The 23,767-nt window shown below is 43.2% G+C and overlaps 1 protein-coding gene across 4 annotated transcripts in view; it reads left to right on the plus strand.

Moving 5' to 3' along the window:
- The window catches only part of TRMT9B (tRNA methyltransferase 9B (putative)), a 42,887-nt gene extending 19,881 nt beyond the window's left edge, over nt 1-23,006 (plus strand). For 2 of the 4 annotated variants that reach the window (XM_059685534.1, XM_059685533.1), the window contains exons 2-5: nt 4,512-4,692; nt 10,170-10,324; nt 14,813-14,986; nt 17,636-20,438. In XM_059685534.1, coding sequence (XP_059541517.1) covers nt 10,171-10,324; nt 14,813-14,986; nt 17,636-18,669 — 1,362 coding nt within the window. In that variant the 5' untranslated portion in view covers nt 4,512-4,692; nt 10,170 and the 3' untranslated portion in view covers nt 18,670-20,438. Of the gene's footprint in view, nt 1-4,511; nt 4,693-10,169; nt 10,325-14,812; nt 14,987-17,635; nt 20,439-22,604 lie in introns of those variants that run through there. The other 2 variants (XR_009451411.1, XM_059685535.1) reach the window with 2 other exon arrangements.
- Nucleotides 23,007-23,767: the final 761 nt, after the last annotated feature.

The raw sequence follows: 23,767 nt of genomic DNA on the forward strand, positions 1-23,767 counted from the left end.
ACCAACAGGCCTTCAGAAGAGCCTGAAATCGGTTGTTTTTAAAATTGTGCTAAAATATACAAAACATAAAATTTACCCCAAACTCAGCTCTTCAATCCAGTCTTGGTTTGTGACAATGCTTTCATCAATCTGTAGAGGAATGAGAAAATTAAAGATTTAGTCAGTTTTCATAAAGCTAAATTTTACTTACTTTTAATGGACTTCTTTAAAGTTTGAAATTATGGCCTCCCAACTTTTGTGTGGGTAAATTGTCCATTCATCTATGTTCTAATGGGGACAATAAATTATAGGTTTTAAGTGTGTGTGTGTGTGATGGTCTAGCCTTTGGGTAAAGACTCAGCTGGTCCCTCTGGTTCTCCAAATATCCCTTTGAAAATGTGGTGGTCTATGAAATCCACAAGAGTGAGAAATCCTGGACTACTGGGTTAGGGCCTAAATTCAAGGTGAGGCAATGGGGGAAATGATGGGAGACACATAAGAGGAGTGAGACACAGGTGGAATCGGTAGGACAAGATACCTGACAGTCCCGAATTTACTGCACTTTGTATGCACATGACTCTCTTTCCGACCCTCAAATGTACAATCAGATGTTTTTATCAATAATCCCATGAGCAGCTCTTTGGGGTCAATTGTATTAGAAACACTTAATGAAATGCACTAATACATAATTTGTCCTCACATTTCTCCCTTAATTCCATTCTTAGAAAAGCATCACCTAATTGGTAGTTTTGTCATTGACTGCCATGGTCTTGAGGTAAAACTCCTTTGTGAACAGTCGTTTGACAGTTAAATGGCTGTGGCATTCCTTGCCGCCCACCTGCCGGAACCTCCTTTCCTAAGAGGAAGGGGGCGCGTGAAGCTCCGTTTCTCTGGTCTCCTCTCACAATAACAGAGCAGCCTTCTCCCGGCTGCTGTGCTGCGGCTCCAATGACCTTCATCCTCACACAGGCTGAGAGCCGGTTTGGTCAAATTGACACCAATTCATGGGGGTATATTGCACATTCACGTATGTGCTACTGGTGGCAATAAATAATCTTTTAAATAGTGTGTGTGTGTGTGTGTGTGTGAGTCTAGCCTTCAGGTAAAGACAATATACCCCCACAATAATGGACGTTATGCCCCCGCAATGACACCACTGAGGGATGCTCAGTGTTACATTTTCATTTATCTTGAATCTCATCTATTTCATTTCCTTGTTCTTTTCTGGCCGCCTCTCATCTACAGAATCAGAATGACTTGTAATCGAGTTCCGATGAATAGGGCCGAGTCCTCTCCTGGGGAGGAGCCACCTTTGATAACAGCTCTCACCATCAGTATTGTGCTGCGAGTTCTGGTCTTTCGTGTTTTGTATTTGCCTCCCATCTGCCCTGCCATGCGCGCGTGCACACGCAGTCCCCAAGATGGCATCACCTTCATTTCCTGCATTTAGATGTTAAAGATAATACCTGCTCCCAAATGAATTCAATGTAGGCACATAGTGCTTGAACTTTTCAAGAAAAACAAAGTATTTGGGGGGGGGGGATATTTGATCCCTTTCCCTTAAGATAAACTCCCCTCATTTCTTTCCACTTTCTTTCAAAATATATTTACTCCAGAGTAACCTGTTGGTACCTGTTGGAAATCCAGAGAGGGTCATACTGTCCCAGTGCCGAATGTTTTATTGTTCTGAAGTCCTGAGTGTGTTCTACGTATAAGATTTCTATCAGAAATGTCAGGTGTTCCTTTATTTCCATTTCTCCTATGATCTCTCTCTGTTGCATCATTAAGGAGTTCTGTGTAACATAGGGAATATTCTTAGAACAGCACCCTCATTATTTAGAGGGAGTAGTACTCGGAGACAATTATAAAGGCTAATATTGCATGCTACCTCTACTTTTCTATCAAAAACTCATGCTTGTGCCCTGACCTGTTTGGCTCAGTGGATAGAGCATCGGCCTGCAGACTGAAGGGTCCCAGGTTCGATTCCAGTCAAGGGCATGTACCTTGGTTGTGGGCACATCCCCGGTGGGGGGTGTGCAAGAGGCAGCTGATCGATGTTCCTCTCTCATCGATGTTGCTAACTCTCTATCCTTCTCCCTTCCTCTCCGTAAAAAATCAATAAAAAAAACCAAACTCATGCTTGCTACCTACTCTTGTCATTTTTGTCATTCTTCTTCTGCATTGCTGTTGCATTAGGCTGTAGCTTCTTGAGAGTGGGGATTGCCCATCTTTTACCCAGTAGGTTCTTGGTCCGTATATTTTTAATTAAATTTAATTACGGTAGAGGCAGCACATGCTAACCTCTCCTTTAATGATAATGTACAAGGGTTAAATATTGGCAATCCTTGATGTTCTAACCTCATTCCTTTTCTTACTCTACACAATCTCTCTTCATCTAATCTCCTATGGTTCTGTCTAAAGTATTTAATCAGGTTCTTTCTCTGTCTTCACTGTGAAGCTGGACAGGTAATACCAGTCTACACTATTGCCAGAGAAGAGTTAAAAAAACCCAAATCAAATTTTGTCATTTCTCTTGTTAAAATAATTCAGTGGTTCCCCATTATGTTCAAGATAAAGTCCAAACTTCAACTAGGCCCTCTGTGGTCTGACTCCCACTTACTCTTTCAGGCTTATATAGCACCACAGTCTTCCCCTCCTCCTTCCCTCCCACCAACTGTATAGTGAAGTGTGTATAGTTAAGTGGGTCCAAATCCTGCCCCTGCCATTTACTAGCTAGGTAACCTTAGAAAGTCACTATGTTCTCTCTGCCTTACTTTCTTTTCTATAAAATGAGGGACCCAGTAGTTTCTATTTTATATAGTAATTTGATAGACTCCATAATTTAATATATGTTAAATGCTTATAATGGCCTTGGTGACAGTAAATAATTAATGTATGTCTGTGTTTTGTGTCTTGCTATTAATTGTTGTTAATCTACTCGAAGTTCATCAGAGATTGTCTTCGCTCTCATTTCTTCCTTTTTGCATATGCTGTTTCCCATGCTTGGAGTCACCCACTCCACCTTTACCTGACTTACCCCTGCTGTCTCCTGAGCTTCTGCTTGAATATAAGCTTGTCAGGGCAGCTAATTCATTTAGGCGCTGAAGGCTGAAGGCTGAAGGCTGAAGGCTGAAGGGAAGGCGCCCAGACAGCGTTGGCTGGTGACAGTGGAGCGCCTAGGTCAGGCCAGGGAAGAGTGATTGCAAATGAGAGCCTTTAGTTGCAGGAAGGGCACAAGGCTCCATAATGAGCATGCCTTCTCTATGATGAACGCAAGCTCTGACAGTGCATGAGGAAAGATGAGGTCCTTTGACTAACAGCTCTTTCAAGACCCTTCTTCTTTTTAAAAATATGGTTTTATTCATTTTAGAGAGGAAAAGAGAGGGAGAGAGAAATAGAAACATCAATAATGATGAGAGAGAATCATTGATAGGTTGCCTCCTGCACACCCCCTACTGGGATTGAGCCCACAACCCGAGCATGTGCTCTGACTAGGAATGGAACCATGATCACTTGGTTCATAGATCGACACTCAACCACTGAGCAGCACCAGCTGGGCAAGATCCTTCTTAAATATTCTTCCTACAGAGTCACCCTTTGCAGTTCTCAGTGGTGCAGATTATATGCCTGCATCTGATAGAGAGATGACTGGGGTTCAAATATTCCAAAGACCAGAGAGCTTTTCAAAGCATACCCAGATCATTGGTTCTTAAACACGGTCCCAGATTGGGGTGGGATGGGGGACAGGAGGAAGGTGGGGAAAGCCACATGCACCCCACCATCCTGAGAATCACTGTACCTAGTAAGAGGTGCAGTTTGTGGCAGTGAGGTGCACACACAAAGGATATGAAGTCCACAAAAATGGCTGAGCACTGTGATCACATTGAGATCCATTTGCCTCATTTACAGATGAGGAATCTGGCCCGAGGTTTCACAGGATGGACTTTTCCTACCACACCAGGCAGCTCTTCAGACCTCATTTTGTTCCCCTAAGGCCTCTGCATTGCAGAGTGCTTTTTGGCATACAAGGTCCTTTTTTAAAATTTTTAGTAACTGAGAGCTTTTTGATGGGTTTCATGTCAGACCCACTCTGTTATGAAAAATGCAAAAAGTAAATGTGAGCAAGAAGAACAGGAGAACTTGTCAGAGCAACATGAAAGTAGCTGATAATACGAATAAATATTGGACAGTACTGGAATGATTTAGCACAATTTAGTAATAGTGTCTTAAATAGGTAGTACATTTAATTAAGCCACTGTATTCCAAGTTGACTCTGTGTGCTTGTAATTTTTCCGGGGACAAGATGAAACCATTCAATTTAATTTTAGGGAAAAGTACAGTGCATTTTACAGAAAGCTTAGGAATTAATTCAGAAACTGCTCTTAGAGTTCTGGCATGTTCCACAGATCTTAACAGTTCTTTCTCATCCCGTCTTCTCTGGGTAATATCTGGATAGATGCAGAGGTCAACCTGGGCTCCACATTTTTCTTATGTAAAATAACACTTACCATTTGTTTGTTTTTTCCTAATAGGGCCTGTGTCCCCTGCAGAGTGGCTCATCATGTGAAGGAATCTCTACTTGATGTCACCCTAGTACTTTTCACCTTTCACACTGAGAAAGTCCTGAGCAACAACTGTCACTCCCTGAGGGTGGAAACTGCCGTGATTCACAAAGACAAGAAGTAATTTTCCTGTAATCACAAGATGACTCAGGTTAGTTGCTTTCAGCTATTACTACAATTTAAATAATCTGAGGTTTTGGGCCCTGTCCATGTTTAGTAAACCTAATTAATCACAATTCCTATAATTTTAAGTTTATGAAAATGATATAAAGTTGGAATTTATTTTTACACTAGGTAGGAAAAAGAATTTGAAAATAGTTGTACAGACTAAGTTAAAATTACAAGACTATACAGTATTTATGTTTTTTTAGAGTGTAAAATGCTTTTCTAGGACTTAAAAAGCATTGCTAAATGATACTTTTTTATTATACAAAAGTTTGCAATATAATTTGTACTTGAAAGTAATTATGTAGATGTTAAGTTTGAAGAATCACCTGTTAAAAGCTAAAAAAAAAACACCACAAAACACCCATGTATTTTATGATTAAGTATAAGTAAATTCTTTGAACTGTCTTGACCAACTTGTATTTTTATTTTATAATTATAGCTTAAATACATCTTTAAACTGTAAAACAGAGTTTTAGTCCCTCATTTTAAATACTGTGTCTTCTGTGGTATTTATAGTGGGAGAACAATTTAAATTTTTTTAGTTATACGAGTGTGGATGTTGCATGCCTAGGGTATAGCTCTAAAACAGGCCTCTGCTAGGGCAGGAAATCTGTTGTCTTGCAGAGGATGCTTAGGAAACAGCTCATTGATCCATTGATTCTACAGTTAATTACTGAGTGACTGTCCTGGGTCCAGTTCCTTCCTTCCAGGATCTTCCAATCTAGTTGGGGGCATATACAGAGTATAGAGTTCAAGATGGTAGCAAGAGAAATGCCCTAAGAGTGACAGAGGTAATAAATACGCAGGACACAAAAATGCTGGGAGAGATTGTTTTTAGCTATAGGAGGAGGAAGCTGTGCTAGACTTTGAAGGCCAGGTGAGATTTTGGAGCGGGTAGGTGATAGGAGAGCATTTCAGATGAGAGAGAACTGCCTGCTGACCTCAGCGAAGACCTCAGTGAGGAGCTATAGAGGAGTTTACTGACTGAGCCGGGAAGGGTAAGGAGTGGCTCACAAGACTTCAAGGACTAGACTCAGGGACTGCAAGCAGGACACTATGCTGCCATGTTTTGTTTTGTTTTTCTCCTCCATTTGTCTCTTATTCTGTTTGCTCCCCTGACTTCATTTTCTTCAACTTAAAGACAGGTCTTTTCCTGGGGAAGAAAATGGCCAGTGGCAGCCTGACTTTATGCCTTTCTTATTCTGTGATGCCAGAGGCAAGGCCAACATTTCTTTGGCTCTACACTGAGATATCTCGAGGAAGGGCTCTGATTGGATCAGCTTTTATCACCTGGCCACCCTTGAACCAATGATTGTGTCCAGGAATATAGGATACCACGATTGGCCAGGGCTAGGCCACATGCCCATCCAGGAAAGGCAAGATACAAATTATCAGAAGGGGGAAGGTGAACTTGGTTGGACAAATAAAGACAATAGATAGTCTAGCCTACTCAGAGCTAGATAGACCTAAAGTGATATTTTAATATTGTAAATCCAATCATGTTGCCCCCCAACTCACCTACCAACTTAAAACCTCTTTCTATTGCTCTTAAAAAAAACTCCTAATTGGATGAACTGTTGAACAAAATAGATCCAAAGACACAGAAGCAGGGGACAGACTGTCTAACTTCAGAGGGAAGGCGGGGGAGGGTGGGTGGGTGGGTGAGAAGAGATCAAACAAGGAGCTTGTAGCATATATGCATAACCCATGGACAGACAATAGGGTGGTGCAGGCCTAAAAGAGGCCAGTGGGGGGGGGGGGGCATATGTAATACTTTTAACAGTAAAGACTTAAAAAAACCCTCCAAACTGGGTCTTCAGATTTTCAGTGCATAACTTTATGTGACTTCTCCTTACCTTTCAAATTATTTTCCCTTCTCTCATGACTCACCAACAAGGCATCAGCTACAGGGGTCCAGAATTTGACTGCATAGAGATTAGGAAGCCTGGCTAAACCAAACCCTGTCTCCCCAGCTTCTCCTTGAACCCTGCGCTTTTATTTTACTATGAGTCTTACTGGCTTAATTACATTACCAAATTCTCAAGGAATTTGCATATATAATTCACATGGAAAATATTGCAGGAAATTTAAATCCACAGAGTCAAAAATGTCATACTGGATAAGTCCTAGCTAAAAATCGATTTCACAGTCAGCTATTTGTTCTGCAGTGTATAATCTTAACTGGAAAACACAATAAAACAAAAAAATAGATGTATATTGTTCCCACAATATAGTTACTTGTTTATGGTAGAGGCCAGGCAATTGGGAGAGGACTTAGAGAACGTTCTCCAAGGGGTGTTGTTCAGATACTACAGATTCTGAGCTGGTAGCTAGAGCCAAACTGAAGGGAATTGAGTTTTTGTTGATTGCCACTTAACATTTGCAAGTGCAATAAAGTTGATTTGTTCTAGGTTCTCGAAATTGTATTGTCTGATTGATTTCTTAAAGGGAAAACATTTAAACAGACTAAGTCTACTGAAAAAAATTTTTTTTATTCTACTGAGATTTTGATTTAAAAGAAAAGCACTCAGTGTTTTGGTTTTTTCTGGTGTGTAGGCAGTTGTAGCCAGCCATATGTTTACTTTGTAAATTCTAGTTGAGGGTGCAATATAAGCTGTTTCAATTTGGGTGGAAGTTTTGTCAGACCTCACAAATGAGATCTGTACTGTTAGGAGTTTGCCAGATTTGCTGGGACTGTGTGCAGGTCCATGGTAATTAAGGATAACCTACTCCTAATTTGTTTGAAGAGTAAATCCTAAAAGTCTCTTTCTTGCTATAGAAAGAATGATGAAATTAGAATACAGTTGTCCCCTGTACCTCCTAGTGGATGCCTGAGCCATCGATAATACTGAACCCTATCTGCACTATGTTTTTTTCTATACATATAGAAAGTTCACATATACATATATAAAGTTTAATTTCTAAATTAGGCACAATAAGAGATTAATAACAATAACTACAATAAAATAGTTTGTAATAACAGTTATGTGAATGTGGTCTTTCTCTCTCTCTAAATATCTTATTGTACTGTACTCACCCTTCCTATGATGATGTGAGATGATACAATGCCTTCGTGATGAGATGAAGTGAGGTGGATATGATGGACAAAAGGATAATTCATGTCCTGGGCAGGACGTAGGGGGATGGCAACAGATTTCATCATGCTACTCAGAACAGCGTACAGTTTAAAACTTACAAATTGTTTCTTTCTGGAATTTTCGATTTAATATTTTCAGACTGTGGTTGGCCATGGGTAACTTAAACTTCAGAAAGCAAAACTGGATAAGGCTGGGGGGACTACTCTACTGTTATTTGATGATAATTGTGGTAAAGATTGTTTTGAATAAGAGTCATCAGTGGATTGGATGTTAAAACTGGTGGGTGAGTGGATGAGAAACAGGACGTTTCCATAGTCTCAAGAGATTTTGTTGCCGGTGGAAAGAGGGTTCTTCCACGGAGTCACGAGAAAAGCATTTTGAGGCCCCCCCGCGAGGAGGATGAGGTGTCGTGGTAAGATTTATTGGAGCAATAACAGACTGTCCCCAGGTGCCTGGTGTCTCATCCACGACCAGATGGTTCAGCTCCATCCCGCTGCAGAGTAAGTCCACTCTCTGGGGCCGTAAACCCACACTTGTCTTCACCCAGCCCAGGAGGACCAGGGCCCAGAGGTGCAGAACTTCTCTGCCTCTTTGCCCTATCTGCACGGCCACTGCCAAGGCTGCACTTGGGCCGCAACTGGTGCTGTGTTTAGGCCTGCTTGGCTGCTGGGCCTAAACACAGCACCTGCTGCTACAGAGAGAGAACGCTGGAACCAACGGGTGAACGAGCAAATGTATATTCCTTGGGGCTTGGGAGAGCAGACTTTCTGTCAAAGTAGCCTGTCCCTCCCCTGCCTTAGCGGGCTTATGCTGGGTCCTCCCTCTATCCAACTCAGCCTTTTCCCCAGGTTTTCCACGTTAGACTTTGCCCCTTTGTGTGACCATTTTGGCTCCTACTGTGTGTCCCCAAAGTCTTGCTGCATCATCTGGTTTACACTACGCATGCGCTTACCTCTCCCTGCACCATCTTGGCTTCTACTGCGCGTGTGCCTCGCAAAGGCATTTCCCCTGATGTCTTTACCCCTCACTCAGCCATCCTGGCTAATGACTGAGAGCCACCTCTTCCTGCCCACTCTGGGGATTCAGTCCTCTCAGCAGAGGATGCAGCTGGCCCCTGGGGACCCTGTTGGTGCTGTGGCTTCCTAGTAAGTCAGGCTTAATGTCTGACTCGTCTCCCTAGTGAATCAGGCTTAGTGTGCGATTCCATTTGTTCCCTTCCTTAACGAACTGGCTACCTACACTCACGGGATGCACGGGATGCAACGGGCAGGCCAGGGGCAGGACTGAACTAGCTGATCCGCACCAGGAGGGCCAACTGGGTTCGTACATGATTGAACTTACTTTCATCCTGATTGGTAACGAGCCACAGTCTCAGCATCTGGCTAGTCCCCTGGCCTGCTCCTCACTCACGTGCCACAAGAGAATAACGAAAAGATTAAGCCCCTAACAGCAGAGGCCTCTAAGACCTGCTCTTGTACCTCTCCCACTCCTTTCTGATTGCCCATGTCCTGCAGAGGAGGTCAGGGGAGGCTTTCTGGAAGAAGTGAGGCTGTGCCGAGAATGAATAGAAGTTAGCCAGGTAGACACTGCACCGGTGCAGGCCCCGGGACGAGGGGGAATGAGTGGCGGCTGAGAAACCGTGCATCACTGAGTATCACAGCTCGTCTGATGCTAGCGAAGGATGGAGAGAAATGGCTTCAAGAGGCAAGGTGAGGCCAGGTCAGAAAGGGACTCGTACGCCCTCCTAAGACACCTGAACTTGATCAGGCAAGTATGGAATGCCTTTGAAGAAGTCTCAGCTATGAAGCAACACAATTAGATTTATATTTTATAGAAATCGTTGTGGCAGAATTGAAGAAAGGGACTGAAGGGCCCAAAACACACCTGCTTACGGACTGTTGACGTAATTCAGGTAAAGAAGTAAGCACCCTTTCTAAAACAGCATCCCTAGGGATGTAGGGAAATGGTTGGCATCCAGAGACACTACAAAGGTAGAATCAGTCGGGCTTTGTGACTGGACTGGAGTGGTGAGCTGCATGCTACACATTTTTAAAAATCTGTTTATCATCAGAACGATTATATCCAAGTGAATCTTTGGTATGTGCTTCCAAAACTTAGAGCTGATCTTGCACAGGAAATGACAGTGACCAGCTCATTCCCAAACCATTATTTTCTGAGGACTTGCCAGTAAAACCGATGCATTTTTGAGTCTTTTGACAGCTGTGGTGAAGGCTTTTCTCTTTGCAGCTTCTAGTAAAGATCAGCACAGCCTTGGGCAGCGGTAGGGTCCCAGGTTGAGGACACGCGCCTCCTCCTTCAGCCGCCTCTGACCGGCCTTTCTCGGGGTGCCCTGTTTCCCCAGGATGGACCCTGAGGCGGCCCAGCTGGAGAAGCAGCACGTGCACGACGTGTATGAGAGCACCGCCCGGTACCTCAGCGACCTGCAGGGCAAAGCCTGGCCCCGCGTCCGCCAGTTCCTCCAGGACCAGGAGCCCGGCAGCCTCATCGCCGACATAGGTAACGCAGGGCCGGGCGCGTGGTGAGAAATGCATCCCATCGTGTCTTTCTTTTCAGAGTCAGTTTTCCTTGCTGTGCCAACCGGAAGTCTGACATTGCGCCCTTGGCATGCCTGTCACCCAGCTCATTCGCTTTATTTTTTTAATATACTTTTATTGATTTCAGAGAGGAAGGGAGAAGGAGAGAGAGAAATATTGATCGGCCGCCTCCTGTGCGCCCCACACTGGGGATCTAGCGGGCAACCCGGGCATGTGCTCTGACTGGGATAGGTCTGGCTCAACCACTGAGCCACACCCCAGGGCAGCTCATTGACTTTATAGCAGAAATTCATACAATCAAGTCACCAAGTAGGAAACTTCCTCAAACTTACATTTAGACATTGGCGATCTTTTCAGTGTTTGGGGGCACATCCTCCAGCATCGGTTGAATAAATCAGGATTGAAATGACTGCTTGGGAAGCTGACTGTTGTAACTTTAGAGATGTTCACATGTGTATATAGTCTGTTCTGGTGGCTCACCTCCAGTGCCTCTCGTGCCTTCCACAGAAGATCCAGAGATCATAGATTTCCTGTGACCTCTTATTACATGGATTTTTTCCCCCTGAACTATTCTGTGGGTGTTTCATTATTAGAGCCTGTCTTTAAATAGATCATGTCTTTGTAATCACAGGTTTGCCTGGCAGATTTTGGCTAAGGATGTTTCTGAATTGAGTGGTAAACCACAGCCCGGTAGATCTATGATTAAGGTCTGGGCTCCCCATTTGAGGCCTGCCCGCCTAAAACTGCTTTCTAACAACTGCATGAAGATTACACCCATGGAGTCCTAAGTCTGTTCTTACACACTCGGACTAATTTGACATTCACTCTTAGTGCTGGTAAGAGAAACACATGTGCCTGGCCAGGGCTTTTGACTTGTTAAAGATGGTGCAAGCAGTGTGGAATCTGGGGAAGAGTGGAGCATGTCATGTAGAAATAGAGAGCTTTGATAATATCTCTATCATGTCAGTGTTTGTTTGTTTTTTTTAATAAATCTGGTTTCAGAAGATACATTGACTTTGGAACTCTTACCAATCGTAGTCTAAGCACAGTACCAGGATCTTAAAATCAGCTGGTAGGAAAAGACACTATTCAACACGTGGCTTTAGGACCACAGCATGCCATATGCTACTTTCTTTCTCATACCTTACATCAGAAATTCCACATGAAGTACCGATGGAAGTATAAGAAAATGAAATCATTAAAGGACTAGGGAGCAACTAGATTATTTTAAAATAATAAAATTAAAAAGGATAAAAGAATAATTTTAAAAGATAAAATAGCCCTAGCCGGTTTGGCTTAGTGGCTAGAGCGCCGGCCTGTGGACCAAAGGGTCTTGGGTTCAATTCCGGTTGCAGGCTCCTCCCCAGACCAGGAAGCAACCAGTCGGTGTGTTTCTTTCACGTCAGTATTTCTCTCTGTTTTTCCCTCTCTCTTCCACTCTCTCTAAAATCAATGGAAAAATATCCTTGGGTGAGGATTTAAAAAATAAATAAAATAAAAAATACTCTCAGAGGCAAAAGGCCTTTCTCTGTATGATATTTTTTTTAAAAAAAGTCAGAAAGCATTAAAAAAAATACAATTGATTGTCATTTTTCACAGTATTTATGTTCTATAAAGTTGCCAAGGACACCGAATTAGTGAATCCTGCATGATAACCCTTAGCAGAAGTACAGGATGCAGTTCCTGTGAACCTCTGGTCACATTTTTGTCAACTGGTCAATACCCAACCTAGTTCCATGTGTGTTTCTGTTTATTATTGACTAGAGGCCCGGTGCACAAAAATCGTGCATGGGGCGGGGGGGGGGGGGGGAGAGCGGGGGGGGTAGAGGTCCCCTTAGCCCAGCCTGCACCCTCTCCAATCCAGGACCCTGTCTGACTGCCGGTTTAGGCCCGATCCTAAACCGGGATCAGGCCTAAACCAGCAGTCGGACATCCCTCTCACAATCCAGGACCACTGGCTCCTAACTTCTCACCTGCCTGCCTGCCTGGTCACCCCTAACTGCCCCCTTTGCCAGCCTAATCACCCCTAACCACCTCTGCCTGCCGGCCTGGTCGCCCCTTACTGCGCCCCCTCAGCCCCTGCCGGCCTGGTTGCCGACGCAGCCTGTTGTTCAGTCGTTTGGTTGTCCTTCACTAACCCCTCTGCCAGCCTGGTCACCCCACACAGCCTGCTGTTCGGTCGTTACTGTTACTGTGATGGTGTCCCAGGCGATTTGCATAATCCTCTATTATTAGTATAGATTTGTTAACGGTGAACTCACAGGCAACAACTATATATCTGATGCCTGGACAAAGTGTATTTTGTCCATAAGGCCCGTCTCAGCCTTCCTGCACTTAGAAACTGTAGGCAGCACTTCAGCACAGTGCTGAATTTTAAACAGTGAAATCACCACCAAAATCCGGAAATGCACAAAATGTGTGTGGTGCAGAATACAAAGTAGAGGGAAATGGAAGCATGCAGACACTTTCTGGTCTCTCTTGAATCCTACGAAAGGTCAGTATTTAATGAGACTTTGCAAAGGACCTGGTTGTTGTGTACCTGTGCTTGCTGCAGCATCGAAGATCTGATTTATTTCTTGCACATTTACAATAGTGGGTGACTAGGCGTGGCTGTGTTCTGGCTTTCCTTATTAGGATAAAACCTTCCCTCTCTAGCATCTCCGTGTGTGCACCTAGAAAAATGGATAACTACATCAGATTTGGGATCTCCACTGCTATCCTTAAACATGAATACCATTAGAAATGAATTTGGGATGAGTCATGCTGGGAAGTTTTTAGGAGATGCTGAGATTTTTAAAAGACTTCAGTTTCCTCGTTATTACCAGATGCTCCCTGAACACTTCCTTCTAGCACTAATCATCTATAAATCTGTTTTTATTAGTATTTTTGAAGTAATTTTCCTTTCATTTCTCTAAATGTAGCCCCTGAGCCAATAAAAAAAAACACAATAAAAAAACAAGATTCTTTTAAAAAACATGACCATCATCTTTGTAATCAGGATTTCAGTTTTAAAACACTCTGTGGATTATATTTTCCCCATGATTGCTCTTAAATATTGGATACTTTTTCTCGCAAGCATTCTTAGGAACAGTGGCCATGAGATCTGAAATATTTATAAGACCTCAACCATTTACATGGAAATAATAACATTGGAAATATTCGTTTTTATTCATAAGCCCTCCACTGTCTCACCTGGCATCAGCAAACCTTAATTATGCTTGTGGTGTCTCATGTAATTTTGAACAGCTCCTATCAAGAAGGAGTTATTTAAAAAGTGTGACAGCCCTGCTGGCGTGGCTTAGTGGTTTAACGTTGATCTATGAACCAGGAGGTCACAGATCCATTCACGGTCAGGCCACATGCCTGGGTTGCAGGCTCGATCCTCAGTGGGGCATGCAGGTGGCAGCCGATCAATGATTCTCTCTTATTATTGATGTTTCTATCTCTCTCTTCCTCTCCCTTCTTCTCTGAAATCAATAAAAATAATATTTTTAAAAAGTATTTCAGAAGCTGCAAATTAATCATCTTCGAATAGTGGTTATATTTTAGAAAAATATGAGACAAAAATCTACAGGTAATTCCAGAAGGTACAAATATCATCAACTCTGTTGATATCTTTAAATATTTCTGAAAAGGAGTTAGATGAGGTGTCGGTACTAGAACATACCAGGTACTAGATTTGGAAGGCTTTGTTTCAGGGTGGTGATTCATTCACGGTGCCATCTTCTTCCCTGTAATATCACTGAGATCTGATTGACCTAAATCTCTGGGCTGGGTAAATGTTGAATGACTTGGGTCTCTGCCATCAGAAAGTGAATGTCAAAAATGGTCTATTTAAGAAAAGAATAGTTCTTTCTTAGGTTGTATACTGAGTCATGTGAAACCGAGCACCGACGATAGGGTGGATGAAAAACTGTTGAAATCTTTTTTTCATTCAAATTAAAATTTTTGAAAAGCCTGTTTTCTTTATAGCCATTTAAAAGTTGTGGGCAGTAGTTTGTTTTATGTAACCAGGAAGCAGTCTGTCTGTCCAGAGAGATGGCAGGAGAATAAAGGCCAGAATATATGGATCTGTACATAATGAAATATGGATGTGAAGGCAACTTTTGTAAAGGGACTGGACACTGTTCCTGGGACGCTAGGGACCAATCATTTCTTCCGTGGGCCAGCTAACAGCTGTGCTAGCATGCTGCGCCCTCTGGACATTACCTCGCTAAATATTTAATAAGTATTATTTAGGTTTTCCAATCCCCTTTCCCTCTTCTATTCTATCTGAAAATATGTAGGAGCTGTCTGAAGGCTTTGCTTTTGCTTCTGTGTTTGCCTTCACACCACGCTGTATTCTGGGTCAGTTAGTTAATATAAAGCTATTTCTGTTCTTGTTATAAGACAAGCTGACCAGCGTTGTTCCATTCTCCTTTAAGCATGTAACACAGTTTTTCTCTTACAGGTTGTGGGACTGGAAAGTACCTGAAACTGAATAGCCAGGTACATAGCCTGGGCTGTGACTACTGTGGGCCGTTGGTAGAGATTGCCCGGAGCAGGGGATGTGAGGTCATGGTGTGTGACAACCTTAACCTCCCCTTTAGGGATCAGGGCTTCGACGCCATCATCTCCATAGGAGGTAAGGCAGCCTGGTTACACGCTCCCTCTTTGCCATGAGAATCATGTTGCGTGGTTGAGGCCATTCTTACAACCCAACGTCCATTCTTTGTGGAAGGGTCTATGTCAGTGGTTCTCAACCTTCTGGCCCTTTAAATACAGTTCCTCCTGTTGTGACCCAACCATAAAATTATTTTCGTTGCTACTTCATAACTGTAATGTTGCTACTGTTATGAATCGTAATGTAAATATCTGATATGCAGGATGGTCTTAGGCGACCCCTGTGAAAGGGTCGTTCTACTGCCAAAGGAGTCGCTACCCACAGGTTGAGAACCGCTGGTCTATGTAGTTCATTTTATCTAATTTTTAAAAATATATCAACTGACTGAATTATTTGACTAATCTCAAATGTACTTATGGTGGGACCTAGAATTATTTTAACTAGTTAAACTTTCAAACTGTTATTTTATTCTTTTGGATGACTCATTCCAGTTCCTTTTGCTTATGAGTAAGGAAGTAGTAGAGGAATTTTACTCATTGAGGACAGTACTTTGTTACATTGCAGTGTAGCCAGATCTCCCAGCGTGAGGTGGACATTTCAAAGCCATATGACCCATTTTAGGCCATAAGTGTGCTCTTTAGTAGCAGACTATTGTAGGACGAATGCCACCTGGAAGGATGTGTCATCCAATCTGCCACTTGCTGGTAGGCAAGTCCCGGGGGAAGACAGCCCCACCTGGTCCCAGATTGCATTGTTTTTATAATGCCACTCAGCTCGACCTGCCAGAGATTGCTCATAAATCTAGGCAGTCTGTTTCTCATATCCTCCCAGCAAGTGTGCCCGTAAATACACATGCCACAACCTAGAATAAAACAAGACACAGCAGAAACCCTTGCCTGAAATTTACACAGGCTCATTTTACTCAAAACACATAGTCCTGAAACCTGGAAGGTTAGTCATATTTAAATATGCTTGGTGCCCTTGATGATCTCATGGCAACTTCTTTGGCAAAGCAAACTATTTGCTCCAAAACAATTTAAAAATTAATCTATTTGAATATACTAAGCTTTATTAAAGCAAAGGGAACCTATATAAAATTGACTGACCAGATAAAAACTCAGCATAAAATGGTTTGCTCTCTCCTGAAGTAGATGAGAAGTGGATTTACTCAACATTAGATGGGGACTGTATCTTTGTATAGTGAGGCCTGGATGCCGTAACCTTGGAACTAGTTAGGACCGGCAGGAGATGGTTGCCATGGAAACCTGCTGTGTAATAGTCCTGCTTCTTTGCAGTTGAAACTGTTAAGTTCAAAAGGGGGACATTTGTAAAGACCTAGAATCTGAGAGAGGTCAGAGAGGAGGATCCTTGCTCTCCGCTAGCTTACATTAGTGTTAGGGTCTGCACGGCCACCTACATCCAGGCCAGGCTGCTGAGCCCCTGTGGTGGGCGTGGGCTGTTGACCTGCTTTCCTGCTTTGGGGCAATGCTCTGTGTGCACAGGGTCAAGTCCTTCTATGCTTCCAGTTGAACTCCATGCCTTGTCCCAGAGGAAGTGGGGCATACTGGCTGTCCTCCTCTGGTGAGAAGTGTTCGCTTAAGTGGAAACACAGCCTGTGCCCTGACCATGATGGAACTGGCCACCTTTCAGTGCACAGGATAACACCCAACTGAGCCACACCGGCCAGGGTGCAGTTTTTGTTTGTTTGTTTGTTTTTAAATATATTTTATTGATTTTTTACAGAGAGGAAAAGAAAGTTAGAAACATCGATGAGAGAGAAACATTGATCAGCTGACTCCTGCACACTCCCCACTGGGGATGTTCCCACAGCCAAGGTACACGCCCTTGACTGGAATCAAACCTGGGACCCTTGAGTCCTCAGGCCAATGCTCTATCCACTGAGCCAAACCTGTTAGGGCTATATGTTTTTTATAAAATGTCCCCTAATAACATGTTTATGATGATATAAAGGCAGTCCTGCTTGACTCTCACTTTAACTTTGCAGGGATTGAAAGTAAAAAAGATGACCTAGAAGTTAACTTTTTAAAAATATATATTCAACCATTTTATATTACATTAACATTCTTAAAAATGATAAGCAATCATTTGGACTTGAGCTTGACTGGTTATCTTTGCATTATCTAAGTAGGAAAACATCTTTAGCAGTTTTCTCCACTCCTATTTGACTTATTAACACTGATTAGTGGTATTAATCCTTCAGAGCTTTAGAAGTACTAATCATTCATTAAAGTAATGAATTACTTCATAGAATTCTACTGGTAGCACTTACCTAACTTAGTGCTTCCTTGCAGATTTTATCAATTCACATTATTCACCCTCTAGTTAACACAATTCATAGGATTTGGGAACTGGAAGAAATTTTACACATCATTCATTCGCGGTGTCATAGATGAAGAGACTTAAAACCCATATAAGTTAAATAATTTCCCAAGATCAGTTGTCTACTAATTACAGGAGTCAACGCTAGCAATTATGTCTCTCCCAAAGCCACGCCTGTGCTATGTCTACCATACGCCCTGCCCTGTAGGAAATACGGAGATTTTAGTACATGTCAAAATTGCATCCCTGTTACATGGAAAATACTAATACATGAATGTGTAGGTTTATGTATGTACATACACGTTGAGATCGAGTTTCTTCTTTTTCCAGTTATACATCATTTCTCTACAAAACAAAGAAGAATCCGAGCAATAAAGGAAATGGCCCGCGTCTTGGTTCCCGGAGGCCAGCTGATGATTTACGTTTGGGCTATGGAGCAAAAGAACCGGCACTTTGAGAAGCAAGACGTGCTGGTTCCGTGGAACAGGGCCTTATGCTCCCGGCTCCTCTGTGAATCCAGCCAGCCCGGGAGAAAGAAGCAGTGTGGACACCTAGAGAGAAGCCACCCCTACCACCCTCCTTGCTCCGTGTGTAGCTGCTCTGTTTGTTTTAAGGAGCGGCGGGACTCCAAACGGTCCCACAGCGTGGACTACGAACCTGTCAGGGCCAGGACTTGTTGTGCAAACATTTCGAGGGAAGCTGGGGAAGGAAACGGGTTCTATAACACATTAGGGAAATCTTTTCGCTCCTGGTTTTGCTCCAGATCTTTGGATGAGTCAAGTCTGAGGAAGCAAATTGAAAGAGTGAGACCCTTGAAAAACACAGACGGTTGGGCCACCAGCACTATCTCCATCCAGCCTTCCAGACACTCTAGTTTAGACAGGGATCCCCAAGAGCCATTTTCAACAAGAGAGCCAAGTTCAGACGAGGACGTGTTTGTGGAAAGTTCTCAGAAGCATTTGGAGTGGCTGAGAGCACCAGCCCCCGGGAAACATCTCCGCGGAGACCATCAAGGAGAACCCGGGAGGAGTGGCGGTGGGGATGGTCTGGGTAGCGCCCGCACTCCTGAGGAGGGTGCGGCTGCGGGTGCCTTAGGAGAAGGGAAGCCTTCTGCTCGTAGACCACTGAGGAGGATCTCTGCGGTTGACTCCACAGATTCCATCCCAGACGACACAATTCCTGTGGAAGGACAACAGCCCGACGTTTTGGATTCCAGGGCCTTTATGCGCTACTACCACGTGTTTCGCGAAGGCGAGCTCTGTGGCCTGCTGAGGGAAAACGTGTCAGAGCTCCATATCCTGAGCTCTGGGAACGACCATGGCAACTGGTGCATCATCGCCGAGAAAAAGGAGACCTGTGGTTGACTGGCTCATCTCAGACAGCTCCTCCGGAGATGCGCCCCGCTCCCGTCGCCGGCGTTGGTTGGGATGGCGACCTGACTCTGCAGCCACTTCCACTATTTTTTGACCCACGCACGCTCTGGTCTGTAGAGACTGTGGGAGGTCATCTTTGAATCTTTGCGTAAACACAGAGCCGGGCGCCTGAAGCACTTGGCGAAGGGTGTTTGTGGGGAAATGGTGATGGAAGAGATCTGAAGATGCAGCATGCAGTGCGCTTCAGTACAATTTGGGGGTTTTCCCCCTGAAAGATGAAATTATTATGAGAATACACGTGTATAGTTTTTCAGTCTTATAAACTGATTTTAAAAGATCCCGTTTGTAAGTATACCTTCTAAAAACGGCATTTTTATAAAGTTAGGGGGTAATTCTGTTTCTCAGATTATATTTTAGATCTGTGTGCCAGATAACAGGTAAGCCTGTTCCATTGCACAGATGGAAATCGAACCGGGTGATAAATTATTTTGTTGCCAAGGCCTTGCTTCGACATAAAGTCTTCAGAAAGGGGAGAAACAGGAGAGAGAGAAAAGACGTGTTACCGGGCTTTTCACAACGATAAGCAATCTCGATTCAAGCTACGTAGATAACAAGGTTATCAGTGTCACTCAGAAGTTTTTAAAGGCACTGTTAGCACAGAGTGTCTGTGGTATTTTTCTGACCTTAATAGACCAGGAATATCCAGTTGTGATAAGACCAAGATTGACCAAGGAGGAGTTTTCACCTAGAACAGTGGTTCCCACCTTTTTTTTGGCACGCCCCACCTAAGGATCTCTAAAATCCTGATGCCCCCCTGTGACATATAATTCTTATTCAAAAAGTGAACTCCTATTCACATGGAGGAAGCCTAAAAGGCCATGAACTTGGTCTAAGTTCCAAAGAACATGGCATCCATGAAAGAGAAAAATAAAAGAACAAAAGGATAGTTGAAGGACTGAGGAAGAGATCACTAAGAAATTGTTTTAAAAATAATAATAATATGAAGTGATATGAAAAAATAGCAAATAAAGTTTCAAAACATAATAGAGAACTGAAATGCATGAATATGTCACAATATGTATTTATATGCTGTATATGAGACCCCTAGAACCATAAGAAATGCAAAAAATTCACTGTTAATAACTCCTTCTCGAATTGCCCCCCTGTGGGGCGTGTGGCCCATGTTGAGAACCACTGATCTGGAATGATGATCTTTGGACTGAATGGATATTTAAGAAATGAGGATCTGGGTGGAGCTCTCTTTTGGCTCTCAGTACAAAAGACTGTTAAAGGGTAAGATATTTGGCATTGGTGGGAGATGAGGTGTTGAACTTTTGAAAATAACACTCGGGTATTTATCCTTTTGAAAGTGACCATTTTGTTTGTGATAGTAGACATTTAGGCAGAATCAAGTCCTATTCATTAAAGGTTGAATTCCTGCCACTTTACAGATGAGCCTGTAGATTGGGCGTTGTGTGGTCACTGCCTCTGTTGAGATTTAACCGTGGGTCTGTTTAAATTCATGTCATGGATCCTGAATCGTAGATATAACTAGGACAGGACTAGAGATCTAAGAAAAGCAGAAATAAGTTGACCCAGGAATACAGCGTCAGATATTTCCTCAATGAGGAGAGAATTGACATTCGACAAAGAGCCTGTATACTTTATGGACCATTGTAATCCTGAATGAAAATCCAAATCTTGTTCTATTTTCCACTAAAATTAACTGAAACAGTAAAGTATTTCATTTGTTTCTTTTTTCCTTCAGTGATTGTGCTCTGACTTAATAATGCTACTTTCAAAGAAACTTAAAGAACGATTTTTAATGCTTAGCAGAACATTACCAATGTTTATAACTCATTTGGCTTTAAAATAAGACTGCATCACCACCTTTCTGGTTGATGAGGTTGTGTGGTAGAAATGAGACATGGCTTGTATTGTTCAGTGCAGTTTGCATTAGCGAGACAATGAAAACAGGCAGAGAAGTGGTACATAAATTAGAAATTAATTTAGTGTCATCCATTTCTCTTTTTAAAATACATTTTTATTGATTTCAGAGAGGAAGGGAGAGGGAGAGAGAGAGAAGCATCAGTGATGAGAGAGAATCATTGATCGGCTGCCTCCTGCACGTCCCACACTGGGGATTGAGCCCAAAACCCAGGCATGTGCCCGGACTGGGAATCAAACCATGACCTCCTGGTTCATAGGTTGATACTCCACCACTGAGCCATGCCAGCCGGCAGTGTTGTCCATCTCTTAAATTAGGACATTAAACCATGAGTATAAGTGGTTTTATTGGTAAAAAGAAAAGGTTCTTGGAGTCAGAGAAGTTCTTACAATTAAAGCTTGATGGCCCTTTTATTGCAAGTGGATTTTTCCTCTCTTTGAAGCCTGTTGTCAGATGTATTTTTAATCCCAGTCCTGCTGCGAGAAATCAGTCGGAAGTCTTTCTGGTGGTAGCCTGCCACTTACATAAAACTCAGTTCATTAGACTGCTCCAAAAAGCTTTGAGCTAACCCGTATGAGCAGCCTCCTACACACACACACACACTCACACACACTTTGTAGAAAATGATTCTTTAGAATGGTTTTTGATAAAGACATATTTTCACATAATTTTGACAGGGCTGTAAATGAAAAACCATTAATAACAGCAATCTTTCACTCTTCGTCTGCTGAGCACAGAATTCTATGCATCCAGACCTTATTTTGTATGCAAATATTTAATTCCATAGCTGATAATGTCTCTTTGATACATTCATGTGAAAAGCATCCTTAAATCTAACTTTTACCTTTGGATATATAGCCATATATATCATAACTCATATATCATGAGATATGGAAGAGCCTAATGTAAGTATCTTGATCAGTTCGAAGTCTTGCTCATCTTTAAAATTGTCCTCCAAAGGAAATACAAGTCATAAGTGAGCTTAAACACTCACAGGTTATTTGTGAGTGTTCAGTCTGCCTTAAATTGCTCGATTATAGATTTTGCTGCTCTATCTGAAATGATTTAAAAGCTCAGACTCCATTATTAATACTGGCCCAACAGTATCCCACTCCTTCTCTTTTACTTGCCGGCATCACTGCAGAGTCCCCCAATCAGAAGTAGAGCGATTATTGGGGATGTTTCTAAAAACCTTTGCTGGTTTATTGCTGCCTCACTGGCTTATTTGTGGAATTCCGTATAAACAGTCAAATGATTTTGGGAAAACTTCATTCACATAGACAGAGGATGCAATCAAAATAACGTTCTGGTGGGAACCATGCGAGAGGCCTTTTCAGATTATTTTTAAATTGTCACTGCAGTGATGAAATGACACCAGCCTATTGTAGTAACTAGCAGACCATCTATATCTTGGAGCATCATGTTGGTCCTTCTTTCTCCTCATCCATTCTTTTGCAGGATGCTGTGTAATTCTTGTCTCTAGTTTGCCTTTCTGTGTCCTCACAAATTCTAAATGCCAAGAATTCCCTGCATTTTAACTGAGCATCAACTGAATGGCCAAAAATTAGACGTAATCCAGAGAAGACTAACCCAACTGTAAATCAGCTAGAAACATCAATGAACTTGTATGTTAATGGCCACAAAAGGCGTAAGCGTTGGTGGACTTTTTAAGTAAAAATAAACAGGTTTGAAGGAGGACAGAGGCTCTAATCCAGTAGTTGTTAAACTTGGTGGGGCAGCTTAAAAGTGAGCTTGCACACCCACTATAGGAGGGAGAGGGTGGAGTGGAAACACTGGCCAAGCAGCTACAGTCTAAGAAGAACAAATTAGGGCAGGCCGGAGCTTTTGTCTCCTACTATGTAGAAAATTTGAACTATATTGGTAACAGCTAACTTTTCTTAATATCTAACATTTATTTTATCTGTAATCCTAACCATAGCCCTCTAAAATAAGCATATGTATTGTTCCCATTTTACAGATGAGGAAAACTGAGACAGAAAGAAATTGCCCAGCATCACAGTCACACCCATAGTAAGTATCACACATCTAGTGAGGGGCAGGGCTGAGCTTCAACCCCTGGCAGTCTGACTCCCAGCCAGTACTCTCAACCACAACATTATGTACACCCAGTCACGGTGTCTACACTAATAAAAGACAAACATGCAAATTGACCGTACCTTCGCTGCACCTTAAGCCACACCCACCAGCCAGTCAGAGCGACTATATGCAAATTAACCCAACCAAGATGGCGGCCGGCAGCCACGGAGCTGGAGCAAGCAGGAGGCTTGGTTGCCCCAATGATGGAGGAAGCCAAGCTTCCCAGCTGCCACAGCCAGCTCTGAGCTTCACGCAAAGCAACAAAGTTTCAATTATAGAAGGTAAATAAATCCCAGAATAAAAAGAAAAAAAAAGAGAGGCCGGGCGCTTCCATCGCCAGGGGGCTTGGCCAGCCTGAAAACGGCCCTCAGCCCCTCACCCAGGCTGGCCAGGCACCCCAGCGGGACCCCCACCCTGATCCGGGACACCCTTCAGGGCAAACCAACTGGCCCCCACCCATGCACCAGGCCTCTATCCTATATAATAAAAGGGTAATATTCAAACTGACCCTAACAGCAGAATGACTGGGAATGAGTGGTCACTGTGACACACTGTGACACTGACCACCAGGAGGTAGACGCTCAATGCAGGAGCTGCCCCCTGGTGGTCAGTGCACTCCCACAGGAGGAGCTCTGCTCAGCCACAAGCCAGGCTGATGGCTGCCAGTACAGCGGTGGTGGTGGGAGCCGCTCCTGCCTCCTCAGCAGTGCTAAGAATGTCCGACTGCAGCTTAGGCCTGTTTCCCGCTGGCAAGTGGACATCCCCCGAGGGCTGCAGGGCTGCCAGAGAGATGTCTGACTGCCAGCTTGGGCCCAATCCCCCAGGGAGCAGGCCTAAGCCATTAGGTGGACATCCTCTGAGGGGTCCCAGACTGTAAGAGGGCATAGGCCAGGCTGAGGGACCCCCCAAATGCACAAATTTTTGTGCACCAGGCCTCTAGTTAGATTATAAGAGCCTTTCAAGGTTAAGCAAAGATTACACAGCTAAACAATAATTCCATAGCTGTTCCTTACATATTTTCGCCCATCTTTTATTATTATTTTT

The sequence above is a fragment of the Myotis daubentonii genome, chromosome 2 (genome assembly GCF_963259705.1).
Source record: "Myotis daubentonii chromosome 2, mMyoDau2.1, whole genome shotgun sequence".
NCBI classification, from domain to species: domain Eukaryota; kingdom Metazoa; phylum Chordata; class Mammalia; order Chiroptera; family Vespertilionidae; genus Myotis; species Myotis daubentonii.